Genomic DNA, 13,911 nt, shown 5'->3' with positions numbered 1-13,911 from the left:
TAAAGAGGATGCACCCGGATTATCTTGTGACTTTAAGTATTCCTGGCTCTCTGCCACATCTCCCAGTTGAATATGCACTGTCTATTTTAAGATCGGGGTCCTATCCCATCACTATATGAGTACTGTTGATGGAGTAAGAGCATAAATCAAGATGTAGCCAACATTGTAGACATATTGGGCCAAAAAAAGGAAAGTCAAAGTCCATTCTTAATAATGAAAAACTGGCAAACTGTAAGGATAGGTATTTCATACCACTATAATAGAAGAACAGAAACATTAAAAAAAAAAAAACCTCTCAATAAGTAGAACCATGTTTAATGACTTAGTCTATTTAAGGAGAAAAAAAAATCAGTTTTAAATAATGCCTTTCACAGGCCTAGCTTAACCCAGAATTGCTTAATATCCATTTTGCTTTACTTCTTATAAATCATCGGATACCAGTAGAATGAAGTAGCTTCCTGTGCTACCTTAAGCAAATCACTTAACCTCTCTAGGAGTCAGTTTTCATATCTGTAAAATAAAAGAAATATCCCATAGTCCTGAGTATGTTTTTAGGTATCTTTTTTCCCCCCATGATACATCCAAGAATCTTTAATGTTTTAATAAACCTTATATGTTTCCCAGACTTATTCTTGCATAAAACCCATTATTTAATAGAGTCTTTGCCCTGCTAGTGCTCATTAATATTAAGCAGTCACTATAGTCCCATCTAACTCTTAACATTCTCATTCTGGAAATTATACTCATTTTGTTTGTCATACTCATTTTGTTTGTCTCTTAAGTTCTTTTCTGGCATGTAGTTTTCGTAGGATTACTGCCGAATTGAACTAAGTGCCTGTGCTGTGTGTATACCCTGTCCCTCTCTCCAGCTTGAACTGGAAAGTTATTGCATTTTCCTGTTTCTTAAAATTAAAACAGACATTAGTCCTTGTCTTTTGCAATATTCTCTTGCTCTATTCACTGTTGTTTCACTTGATTACTCAGTTGATGGCCCATTTTTATTCTAAATTAATCTGTGAACCTTCACCTGAATTTTACCAGCTAATAGTAAATACTTGAAAACCTCAGCTTATTAAATTGTTTAAATAAGCACTGATGTAGGAGAGAAAACTAGATGGCAAATCTATATGTAGGCATATTATTTTAATCAGAAAAACAGCCTCCTTCAAAATAGTGTTATTGGTTGAGATCTTTAATTATAGGTCTTGTTCTTGAAAATGTATTATTTTAGCTATTACTGTGTACCATTATCTCATTTAATAAAACAACATTGTAGTACAGAGGATATTATACATATACATTTTACATATAATGAAACTAAAGCTCAGAAAAACCAAATAACTTGCCTGGATCTCACAGGTGAAAAATAGCAAGATGAAGTCTGTCTGACTGCAATTCATATACTCTTATACCATGTAGCCTCTTACTGAAGTATATAATAATACTACATATGGCACATACATTGTAGTTACAATGTTAAAAAACATTTATTATTTATATTCTTCTAGGGCAACACCTACACATTATCTCATTTAATTCCCCAACAACCCTGTGAAGTAGGTGTTATCATGTTATAGATTAGGAAATTAAAGAAGTAGGCTAATTTGTTTAAAGTCTTACAACTAAATAAGTAGGACCTGGGAATTAAACTTTAATGATCTAGTGAACGTTGGGACAAAATACTCCCTAGCATGCAGTGCTTCAAAGATGTCACACTTGGTATGTATGTGTGTAAGTATTTATTCAGCATATTTGATTGCATCTTTGTATCTGTGGAAGAAAAAGAAATATATCAGACAAATCATGTCCCTGCCAAAGCAGGTGAGACACATAAGAAGTCTCATAAATATAACTCCAAGTCAGAGGTATTAAGTGCTATGAAAGTGGTAGAGATTACTCTGGATTTAGAGATGGAAGAGGTTACTTCCTGCTGGGAGATGGCAAAGAAGATGACATTTGCTTTGAAGATAGAAATGACTTGATAAGGTTAGGGTTTGAGAAGACATTGCAAGTACAGGAAATAACATTTGAAAGGCACATAGGTTCACACAGGTAGTAGAGAGTTAGGATTTTCTGCCTGGATCAAGGACATTGTGACACAAATAGTTGAGTGAGTTTTGGAAATGTGAGTTATGGAGGAATTTGACCACTTCCTAGTTAATGAGTTTGGATGCATTTTATTTGAGGTGTCGACTGTGGGACAGTTAAAAAGAAATGTCTGCCAGACAATAATACTTTCTTTTTGCTGTTGACTTTAGGAAATGAGTCCCCTCCCAGGAGTGAATGAATTATACCATCAACCAAGTTGTTCAAGTTAGAAACTTAAGAGACTCCTTGCCTCCTCTTTCTTATCTACCCTAGACATCCAGTCATTCCACCAATCATTCAGTCAATTCCACTTCCTTAAAATCTCTTAGCTTTCCACTTTTCTGCCTTATTTTAGACCTCTTATCATTTTTCACCTTCTTAACTGTTTCTGTTCTGTTCCCTTTCTTGTCCATTCTTCATGTTACTATCAGTGATACTCGCAAAGCACAAGTGTAATGTCATTCCCCTACTTAATACTTTGAAATAAGTTCAGTATTTCCCTCTGGATTAATTCCAAACTTTTCATTCCGTTCATCATACAATATGGACTAGTATATCTTCTCTTTAAAAAGAAAAATCTTGCCGAAACTGGTTTGGCTCAGTGGATGGAGCGTCGGCCTGCAGACTGAAGGGTCCCGGGTTCGATTCCAGTCAGGGGCATGTACCTGGGTTGTGGGCACTTCCCCAGTGGGGGATGTGCAAGAGGCGGCTGATCGATGTTTCTCTCTCATCGGTGTTTCTGACTCTCTATCTCTCTCTCTTCCTCTCTGTAAAAAATCAATAAAAAAATATCAACACTAATAAAAGAGAAAAATGGTAATTGGTGTACGAGCTACCCTTTTCATTGGCTAATCAGGGCTATATGCAAATTAACTGCCAACTAAGATTGGCAGTTAACTGCCAACAAGATGGCGGTTAATTTGCATATGTAGGCACAATGCAGGGAGGCGAAAGGGAAAGCAGGAAGAAGCCCCCTGCCACTGACAGTGATCGGAAACCCAGGGGGGAGCTAAGAGCTGGGGGGCAGGGCAAAGGCGGCCCTGGGGCCACCTTTGCCCTGCCCCCCAGCCATGATCGGAGAATCAGGTGCCTTTTCTGCCCTGGCCAGTGATAGCAGGAAGTAGGGGTGTAGCCAGCGATGGGAGCTGGGCACGGTGGAAGCTGGCAGTCCCAGGAGTTAGGGGTCCCTTGCCTGGGCCTAAAGCGAAGCCCACGATCGCGGGGCCACTGCAGCTGCGGGTCCCCGCTGCAAGGGCCGGGCGCCTAAGCCAGAGGCGTCCTGCGGGGGCAGGGGCGGAGCCCGCATGATCGCGGCGCCCCCCGCTGCCACTGCAGGTCCGCCGGACGCCTAGGCCAGAGGCATTAGGCTGGGCAGGGGCGGAGCCTGCAACCGCGGGGAGCTGGGGGTCCCCTGCCCAGTCCTGACACCTCTGCTGGAGGCCTCAGGCCTGGTCAAGGGGCCGATCCGGTGATTGGTGATCGGAGGGTGATGAGGGTCAACTCCTCTGGCCGAGGCATCAGGCCTGGGTGGGGGGCGGAGCCGGGGATTGGGGGGATATGATGGTCCCCTTGCTTCAGGCCTGGGTCAGAGGCGTCAGGCTTGGGCGGGGGGTGGAGCAAGCAATCAGAGGGAGATGGGGGTCCCCTGCCCAGGCATGATTCCTGGGCCAGAGGCCTCAGGCCTGGGCGGGGGCCAGAGCCAGTGATCGGGGGGAGATGGGGGTCCCCTGTCCAAGCCTGACACCTCTGGGGGAGGCATCAGGCCTGGGCAAGGGGCCGATCAGGCGATCAGTGGGTGATGGGGGTCTACGCCTCTGGCCGAGGCATCAGGCCTGGGCAAGGGGCAGAGCCAGCAATCGGAGGGGTCTGGGGGTCCCCTGCCCAGGCATGATTCCTGGGCCAGAGGCCTCAGGCCTGGGCAGGGGGCAGAACCAGTGATGGGGGGAAATGAGGGTCCCCTGCCTAGGCCTGACGCCTCTGTCAGAGGCGTCAGGCCTGGGCAAGGGGCCGATCCTGCGATTGGAGGGTGATGGGGGTCAACACCTGAGGGCTCCCAGTATGTGAGAGGGGGCAGGCTGGGCTGATGGGCATTCCCCCCGCCCCCCCAAAACACACACCCAGTGCACGAATTTCGTGCACCGGGCCTCTAGTATATATATATAAAAAAAAAAAAAGAAAAAAGAAAAATCTCTCTTGACCTTATTCTCTTGTTACCATCCCATTTCTCTGCTTCCATTACAGCTATATGTCTTGAAAAGTATGTACTTTTCTTTCCACTTTGTCACCTCCCAAGTAAATACTCTCAGGAAACTTTTTATTAAGGTCATTGGATATCTAGCATTACCAAATCCTTATGCTACTTGATCTTTTGAAAGAGTTGACTAGTCTATCTTATAAAATACATTCCTTTTTTATTTATTTTTATTTTTTTTCTTTATTAAGGTATTACATGTGTGTCCTTATCCCCCTATTGTCCCCCCCACCCACCTACTCATGTGTCTGTGTCCATTGGTTAGGCTTATATGCATGCATACAAGTCCGTTGGTTGATCTCTCCCCCTTCCCCCACCCTTCCCTACCTTCTCTCTCAGGTTTGACGGTCTGATCGATGCCTCTCTGTATCTGGATCTGTTCTTGTTCATCAGTTTATGTTGTTCATTATATTCCACAAATGAGTGAGATCATGTGATATATATCTTTCTCTGACTGGCTTATTTCGCTTAGCACAATGCTCTCCATCCGTGCTGTTGCAAATGGTAAGAGTTCTCTCTTTTTTACCGCAGTGTAGTATTCCATTGTGTAGATATACCACAGTTTTTTAATCCACTCATCTGCTGATGGGCACTTAGACTGTTTCCAAATCTTAGCTATGGTAAATTGTGCTGCTATGAACATACATATATCCTTTCTGATTGGTGTTTCTAGTTTCTTGGGATATATTCCTAGAAGTGGGATCACTGGGCCAAATGGGAGTTCCATTTTTAGTTTTTTGATGAAACTCCATACTGTTCTCCACAGTGGCTACACCAGTCTGCATTCCCACCAGCAGTGTAAGAGGGTTCCCTGTTTTCCGCATCCTCGCCAGCACTTGTTTGTTGATTTGTTGATGATAACCATTCTGACAGGTGTGAGATGGTACCTCATTGTCGTTTTGATTTGCATCTCTCAGATGATTAGTAACTTTGAGCATGTTTTCATATGTCTCTTGGCCTTCCTTATGTCCTCTTTCAAAAAGTATCTATTTAGGTTCGTTGCCCATTTTTTGATTGGGTTGTTTATCTTCCTTTTGTTAAGTTGTATGAGTTCCCTGTAAATGGTGGAGATTAAATCTTTATCGGAGATAACATTGGCAAATATGTTCTTACATGCAGTGGGCTTTCTTGTTGTTTTGTTGATGGTTTTTTTTGCTGTCCAGAAGCTTTTTATTTTGATGTAGTCCCGTTTGTTTATTTTCTCTTTAGTTTCCATTGCCCTAGGAGCTGTATTGGTGAAGATATTGCTTCAGCATATGTCTGATATTTTTCTGCCTGTGGATTCCTCTAAGATTTTTATGGTTCCCCATCTTACATTTAAGTCCTTTATCCATTTTGAGTTTATTTTTGTGTATGGTGTAAGTTGGTGGTCTAGTTTCATTTTTGTTGCACGTATCTGTCCAATTTTCCCAACACCATTTATTGAAGAGACTGTATTGACTCCATTGTATGCTCTTGCCTCCTTTGGCAAATATTAATTGAGCATAGTGGTTTGGGTCAATTTCTGGATTCTCTATTCTATTCCATTGGTCTGTATGTCTGTTCTTGTGCCAGTACCAGGCAGTTTTGAGAACAGTCACTTTGTAATAACAGCTTGATATCTGGTATTGAGATCCCTCCTACTTTGTTCTTCTTTCTCAGGATTGCTGCAGCTATTCGGGGTCTTTTTTTTTTTTCCAGATGAATTTTTGGAGAGTTTATTCTACGTCTGTGAAATATGCTGTTGGTATTTTAATGGGGAGTGCATTGAATCTATAGATTGCTTGGGTGGTATGGACATTTTAATGATGTTGAATCCATGAACATGGTATGTTCTTCCATCTGTTTATGTCTTCCTCTATCTCTTTTTCCAGTGTCCTGTAGTTTTCCAAGTACAGGTCTTTTACCTCCTTAGTTAAGTTTATTCCTAGGTGTCTTAATTTTTTTTGGTGCGATGGTAAATGGGATTGTTTTTAAATTTCTCTTTCTGTAAGTTCACTATTGGTGTATAAAAATGCCATAGATTTCTTGGCGTTAATTTTGTATCCTGCTACATTGTCTTATCTTCCAAAACATCATACTCCTAGATTTCTTCTTGCTTCTCTAGCTTATACCTCTTAATCTTCTTTACCAGCTCCTCTTCCCCCAGACTCTAAGTGTTAGCATTTTTCTGGGCTCTTGGTCCTCATTTTTTTCTGTATATTTTTCTCTAGGTAACCTCATCCATCCTTATAGCTCAAAATGCCTATACTCATATATATCATCAGGCATAGCGCTGATGGTCGCTTAAGGCCCTCACTACATACATTTTGCTTCCTACTTGACATCTCTCTAGGCATCATAAATGTAATGTATTCATACAGAATTTTCCCCCAAATCTATTCTTCCTCCAGTCATCATCCCCTTCTCAATAAATGACACTACACTGCTTAAGTCAGAAACCTCCCTCTCTCCAACATGTAGCAAGTACTTTTCATTTTTCTTCAAAACTACATATCGAATCCCTCCACCTCCTCCTCCATAAATTTATTCAGTGGCCCAGTTTCTTTCCAAATTGTCAAGTCCTACTTTACCATCTGAGCATTGTCCTAACCTATATTGGGCTGCCATTTCCAAGTTCTGGGTTACAAAAGGGGACAGGAAAGTGGAGATGTACCCACTGTCTTGAAAACCCAAACCTGAAGATGGCATACAGTGTGTCCATACACATATTATTGGCAAGAACTCAGTCATCACCATGGAGAACAGCTGAGGAATGTGGTGTAGCTAGGCAGTCAAGGGCCTTGCTACAGTTCTGTTACTATGTAAGAAGAGAATGGATTTTGGTGGACAACTACCAGTTTTCATCACAATGCCTAACAAATAAACTAAGTCTTAGATAAGTATATTTATGTGACTTTAGATTATTTTCTCATTATTCGGAGATCTGAGTTAGTTTTACTACTTTGGTTATATAGTTGAAGAAAATTTATACAGGATAAAGTGCATTCTCTAGTGCTTCTCAAACCATTTGTGACAAAGGACCACATTTTTGTTTCTTTTTTGTTGTTCATTTACTTATTTTGTCCTAATCGTTTCTAAATGCATACTCTAAATTTGTTATACCGGTCTCAACTCATATACCTGTTTCTATTTGGTCTAGTAGCAAAGCTTTATAGTAACTTAATGTGGCTGTGATATCCAAAGATGTGATTATTTATTTTAATGATTCACTTTTATTGTATTTTATGAAAGTACTGTTCTACTGCAAATTATGGGAAAGTAAACAACAAAAAAGGAACAAAAATGTGGTCCTTTGTCACAAATAGTTTGAGAAGAACTGTTCTAGAGAAAGCATTTTATCCTGTATAAGTTTTCTTCAACTATATCACCAAAGTAACTCAGATTTCAGAGTAATGAGAAGATAATATAAAGACTCATAAATATATTTATCTAAGACTTAGTTTAATTATTAGGCATTGTGATGAAAACTGATAGTTGTCCACCAACAATTTGGTACCTTATTCTTGAGTCTAGGCTGCTCAGTCTTGCACTCTAACTTTATAGAAATAGCCATGGCTTACTAAGTTAATGAGCATATTTAAAGGGCCTTTTCTCAGTCTCTTTGATTTTTTATTAATTATACTTTGTAAGCACACCTAACCTTTGATTTATGACTTAATTCCTGAAAACCTGACCTCTAAGTGAAAATTTATTAATATCAAAATATTTTTATTGATTTTAATGGGACAAAGTATATGTTTCATGATTATCTGCAATACCAAAGTAATTTTTAGATTAAAAAATATATCAGTTGAACAATGAAAACAAATTCAGAAACGAATACTTTGAAAGTAAATAAAAATATTTTTACCTAAAATATGATGATCTGCTGTACTTGCAAACAAAGGAAGATTTGATAGTGAGTGGTGGCTGGTGAAGGAGGAATACAAAGGAGTCATTCTTTGGAAAGTGCTGGAGAATCAGGTGGTAGACTTCAAGGCAGGTAACTTTGGGAGTTTGTGGTTTTCTTGCACTTAAAAATAGTTTTAGCACACCTGGACTAGCCACTGGGATATGACGAAACAGAGCCTCTGTTCTCAAGGGGTCTGGAGGAGTAAGAAGCCTCAACAGCTCATTCTAAAAAAAGGCAAAAAAACTAAGTGCTGTTGCAGGCACAAACAGAAAGAAAGCAGAGGAGGAAATGGCGGGGGAGGCTTGTAGACCTCGAACTAAGCCTTAGAGAAAGAGTGGAGTACTGACTGGCAGACATGGTGGCAGGGCATGCCATGCTGAAGGAGCAGCAGGGGAAATGGCTTCATTTCCATAGCTGAGCTGTATGACTAGGATCTACTGAGAAGGTGCACATAGCCTGGGATTCCTGCCAAAATCACAATGCTTGGCCTGTATAGAGCCCTTTTTATTTAAAGAGTTAAAGTCTGATGATAGCTTAATAAAAACTTTGTAAAATCTTATATTGGTCATAGTTGCTATTGCTGTTCTTTTTATAAAATGCAGTGGGTACTGCTCCAGCTGGTTTGGCTCAGTGGATAGAGAGTCAGCCTGCAGACTGGAGGGTTATGGGTTTGATTCCAGTCAAGGGCATGTACCTGGGTTACAGGCTCTTTCTGCATACCACTTGGGGCTTGCAGGAGGCAACCAATCAATGTGTCTCTCTCACATCGATGTTTCTCTCTGTGTGTCCCTCCCTTCCACTCTCTCTAAAAGCCAATGGAAAAATATCCTTGGGTGAGGATTAACAAAATATATGTGTATATATAATGGGTACAGAAATAGGGAAGAAGTGGTTATAGCTGCAAGACCCAGAACTGCACTTTATGGAGAAGAAAGCTGGATATTGAATTTTGAGAGAATGATTAGTGGTTCTTATATTTGCCAATGATAGAAATAACGATTTTTTTAAAAAAATTCAAGAGAGGGTATATTCTGGGTTCATCTTAAAAGAATTGTTTTTGACATAGTGGCAAGGTTTGAAACCAGGACTACTACATATATGTGTGTAATCTGTACTCTGCACTGAGAGAACAAAGGAGAACTAAAATCTTCCCACACTCTGAGCTTCCCAAGCTATTGTGCTGGCACAGGGCTACCAGAGGAAGAGGGCTTTTTGAAAAGTTTGTCCATCCAGTAGGGACACGCTTTTGCAGTTATTTGGCCCGGAGAGAGGTGCCTTTTTGTGTTTGGCTCAAAGGCATCATATATATTAGCCAAGACCTCTTTGGAATCAAACTTAGAATAATTTTAGTAGTTTTGCCTGCAGAAGATCTTCTTTGTGGTGTCACTCAATGATTAAATGTTATTACATGTTAGCTAAAGAAAGTCCTAAGGTTTATAAAACATGGGACTACTGACATAGAACTCTAAATTTAGAAGAAATATCACAGCTAACATTTGGCAGAAATGTGTATTTTTTAAAGTCTTTTATGAGAACCTGTACTTGTGAGCAGTTGTGAACCAAATCTCGAGGCATTAATCTTTACTTTTGGGAAGGGAACAGCTATGATTCAGACTGATTGCCTTACATGCTGATCTTACCTATATGTAGTCTGAATTAAAACTCCATTGAGAACAAAGCTATTTGAGAAATTTAAAACTAGTCAACTTAAAAGAGAATAAGTGATTTTATAAAAAGAATATTGGCTAGAAGTTGGAAATCCATACTCTAGCTCTTACTACCCCACTAATTCACTCTGGCTGAGTATAAGCAACTTAACCTCTCTAGTCCTCAATTTCTATATCTGTAAAGTGAAAGAAGTGTACCAAATATAAGGTCTCTTTCAGTTCTAACATTTTTTAATTTAAAAATAATAAAAGCCTTTCTAGCTAGATCTTAAACTGCTATTAAATACATTGGTAGAGAAACAGTCTGTTTTAAGCCAAATAATGATTTTTGCATTCTCAATCTTGTTTTCCAGAAACTCTGCGAAGGGATATTTAAAGTCCTTGTAAAGGATGTCCCAACAACATGCCAAGTGTCCTGCCTGGAAGTTCTCCGCATTCTCTCCAGAGACAAAAAGATTTTAGTTCCTGTAACAACCAAGGAAAATATGCAGATACTGCTGCGACTAGCGAAGCTGAATGAGTTGGATGATTCTTTGGAGAAGGTGTCAGAGTTCCCAGTTATTGTGGAGTCATTAAAATGTCTGTGTAACATCGTGTTCAATAGTCAGATGGCACAGCAGCTCAGCCTGGAACTTAACCTTGCTGCAAAGCTCTGTAACCTCCTGAGAAAGTGCAAGGACCGAAAGTTTATCAATGACATTAAGTGCTTTGACTTGCGCTTGCTCTTCGTCCTGTCACTTTTGCACACTGACATCAGGTCACAATTGCGCTATGAGCTCCAGGGACTACCGCTGCTAACCCAGATCTTGGAAAGTGCCTTTAGCATCAAGTGGACCGATGAGTATGAATCGGCCATAGACCATAATGGACCTCCTCTCTCACCTCAGGAGACAGACTGTGCCATTGAGGCCCTCAAAGCTCTCTTCAATGTGACGGTAGACAGTTGGAAGGTGCATAAAGAGGTAAGGTTAAGAAGGGTTTTATTTACTGTGGGATTTAATGCGTCTGGGGCACCTTTAGAGCTGCCTTAAAGGGAAGAATGCTAAGTTGGGAAATGGAAAAAATTTTGAGTTTCCCAGTTGTATGACTCAGGATTAATTTCTTAGCCATTATAAGTCTTACTCTTTCCACTTATCAGAAGAATAAGGGTGAAGATGGACCACTGTTTTTAAGAAGCCAAATATAGTTCCTTTTCTGAGTTGTACTATCATGTGTCTTTTTTTTTTTAAGAGTGCCTCTTTCAGGAACAAGGTTTGAATTATAAGATTTTAAGGAAAACAAAATAATGTTTAAAAAGGTATAGGCATTTTCACTGGCTGCAGTTTTAAAAATTAAGACAAATCAAGCCAGTTGAAATTGATCAATCAGAATTAATGTCTGCTCAGAAGAGTAAAAGAGGCTGTATCACATATCATCCCAGTCTCCTAGAATGTTACTTTATAGTGTTAGATAACAATCTGAAGTGGAGGACTACAACTAGATATCCATGCTTGTACAGTCCTAGGAAGCAAGCATAACTACGCGAGAGTATGGGAATGGTTATTTTAAACCACTTGACTTATTTCTAGACTAAGATCCTTTTCTGTGGTTTGGACTGTCCAGCAACCCAAAGTGAGGCAGATTTGATAGTTTATATTTGAGTACCCACAAGAACAATATGTTAAATAAGAAACTTAGTTTAAGGAAGTCAACAATTTCAAGTGAAGCGGATATAAACGTTTTTTCCTTGCTTCTAGAATCTTAACATTTCGCATTTACCCTCTCTCCTTAACCTTAAATAACTGGTGAAATTAAGCCTCTGTCTTTAAAAAAGAAGAAAGAAAAGAAAAAAGCATTTTGGTGTCAGAGCAAATGAATTTTTCTGACAATTGACTTTAGGACTTAGGTTAACATTTTGCTGTGTCCATTTGAAGCAGTTCTTACCATGAATAAAGATATCTTTTTGCCAGCAATGTTCTTTGAAAGTATTATCGCAGTGCAGTGTTATAGTGGTAGTGTGCAGACATCTGAGTTTTAAAGTGCAAATAGGTCTATATTTTGAAACCAAATATTTGAAGATCAGTCCTAACAGCTATTTTAGATGATCATAGTATGGTCAGTTTTTCCTGGGACTTGGCAGAAAAAAGTGTGGAAAGCCCACATGCTCCGAAACCAAATATTTGGAAGTATTTAAAATGTTATGTCTCTATGCTTATTTGGTACCTTCTATGGTTATTTTTCTTATACTGTTTGTTTTGGTGTTTTTAAATTTTCCATTTAGTTCCAAGAGCTCTTCTGAGGCTGTTGGTTTGCCATTGTTAGAGTCCCTGTTATTTAAATTGTGCCAAAAATAGTAGCTCACACTGTTCAGATTCCTGATAAAAAGGGTTTATAATTCAGTGGCTGCACGTCAGTATACTAGTATGTATGGGATGGCATGTAATAAATGTCAGTAAATTGAGATTAGCCCTCCTGAGTGAGGCTGGAAGAAGCTTTAGAAAATGTTGAAGTGGCAAATACACATTCTGTGTTATAGAATGTTTATTCTCCAAAAGGTATGTCAGAGAGGTAGTCCTGCAGTAGACATCTCGGCAGACCTAGTGCCTCTTTTGAGTTGTGGATCAGATGATATAGCCATTATAAAATGTACCCCATTAATGTGACTTGGGCTTATTATATAGTATCAGAAATTTAGACAGTATTGAAAACAGCATCTTGCCAATCCATCTAGGCAAGAGTGTGGGAAAAGCGATTTTAAGCCACTTGAGTCCCTAGATTCAAATTTTAGCAAACATTTAGTCAATCATTCAGTCCATCAACAAATGTTTATGGATAATTGCTACGTGTTAGGCTAGGTGTTGTGTAATATATTGACAATACTACGTGTCTTGCCTTCATGAAATTCCAGTTTTTGTTGGTGAAACAGGTAATAAATAAGTGAACAGATATATAATTTAAATTGTATAAATGCTAGGAGAGAAACAGTAGAATGATTGAGAATACTCAGTACAGTCACAGACCTCTGAAAATATTTCCTGAGATCTGAAGACAGTCTGATTCAGCCATTTGAAGAATAGGGGATGAACATTTCCCAGAAATTGGACAGCATGTGAAAAGATGCAGAAATCAGCATTAAGTATTTTTAGTGAGATACCTACAGCCTACCAAAAAGTAAATCGATAAAATAAAAAGGAAGAAAATCTATAATAAGAGTGCAGAGTCCATTTACCTGGGTTTTAATATCTCCTTGATTGTCAAATGAAAAAGATCTTTTCCAGTTGAGCATATACTTAAAAGATTTGTTAATGCTTTAGAATGCCAGTTGAAATAAAGGGATATGGAAAACATATTACACAGAAAAAAATCCAACTTTAAAATTTAACTTTAAAAGTAATGTTATTTTTTCTTTTTACAAAAATAATACATGCTAATTATAGAAAATCCATGGGGAAAAGAGCATACAAGCAATTCGCAAATACAAATTATCTACCACTCAAAGATAAGCACTAGTTGCATTTTTATGTATATCTTTCTAACCATTCTCCATTGTATAATATGTAAATATAAATACGTATACATTTTTTTACAAAATTTGAGTCATTTAAAATCTTGATTTCTTTTCACAACAAATGTTCTGATAGAGTAGTGGTTTTCAAAATGTGTTCCTTGAAGCCCTAAAGTTCCTAGGAGTAGCCCCGGTGGATGAGTGGGCAGGGCTTCCATGTTCCCCAGCCTCACTTAAAAAGAGCACATTTGATTGTTGCTGTTAAATTTAGGTTATAACTGGATTTTATTTCGTGGATAAAAAGTTCTGCAACCAAAAAACATTTTGACAACTGCTTTCTTCTTTTATAGTTAAAGGATGGTAAATTCTTATGAAGCATGTTACTCTCTTTGTAAGGTACTCTCCTTAAGGATTTATCATCCTTTAACAAATCCCCTATATATAAGCATTTACATTATTTGCAATTCTTTGCTATTTCAAATAGTAATACAATGTTGTAAAAATCTTTGTAGATAAATTCCTAGAATTGTTAGGTCAAAGGGTTTTT

The 13,911-nt window shown here is 38.9% G+C and overlaps 1 protein-coding gene across 9 annotated transcripts in view; it reads left to right on the top strand.

Moving 5' to 3' along the window:
- RIC8B (RIC8 guanine nucleotide exchange factor B) overlaps window positions 1-13,911 on the top strand; it is a 111,736-nt gene that overhangs the window by 25,002 nt on the left and 72,823 nt on the right. For all 9 annotated transcript variants that reach the window (XR_009451122.1, XR_009451121.1, XR_009451119.1 and 6 more), the window contains exon 3: window positions 10,234-10,842. Coding sequence is in view for 5 of the 9 variants with exons in the window: in XM_059681757.1 (XP_059537740.1) it covers window positions 10,234-10,842 (609 nt within the window). In the remaining 4 variants the exon portion in view is untranslated. The remainder of the gene's footprint in view (window positions 1-10,233; window positions 10,843-13,911) is intronic.

The sequence above is a fragment of the Myotis daubentonii genome, chromosome 2 (assembly GCF_963259705.1).
Source record: "Myotis daubentonii chromosome 2, mMyoDau2.1, whole genome shotgun sequence".
NCBI lineage: Eukaryota > Metazoa > Chordata > Mammalia > Chiroptera > Vespertilionidae > Myotis > Myotis daubentonii.
This window is presented reverse-complemented; position numbering and strand designations above follow the sequence as displayed.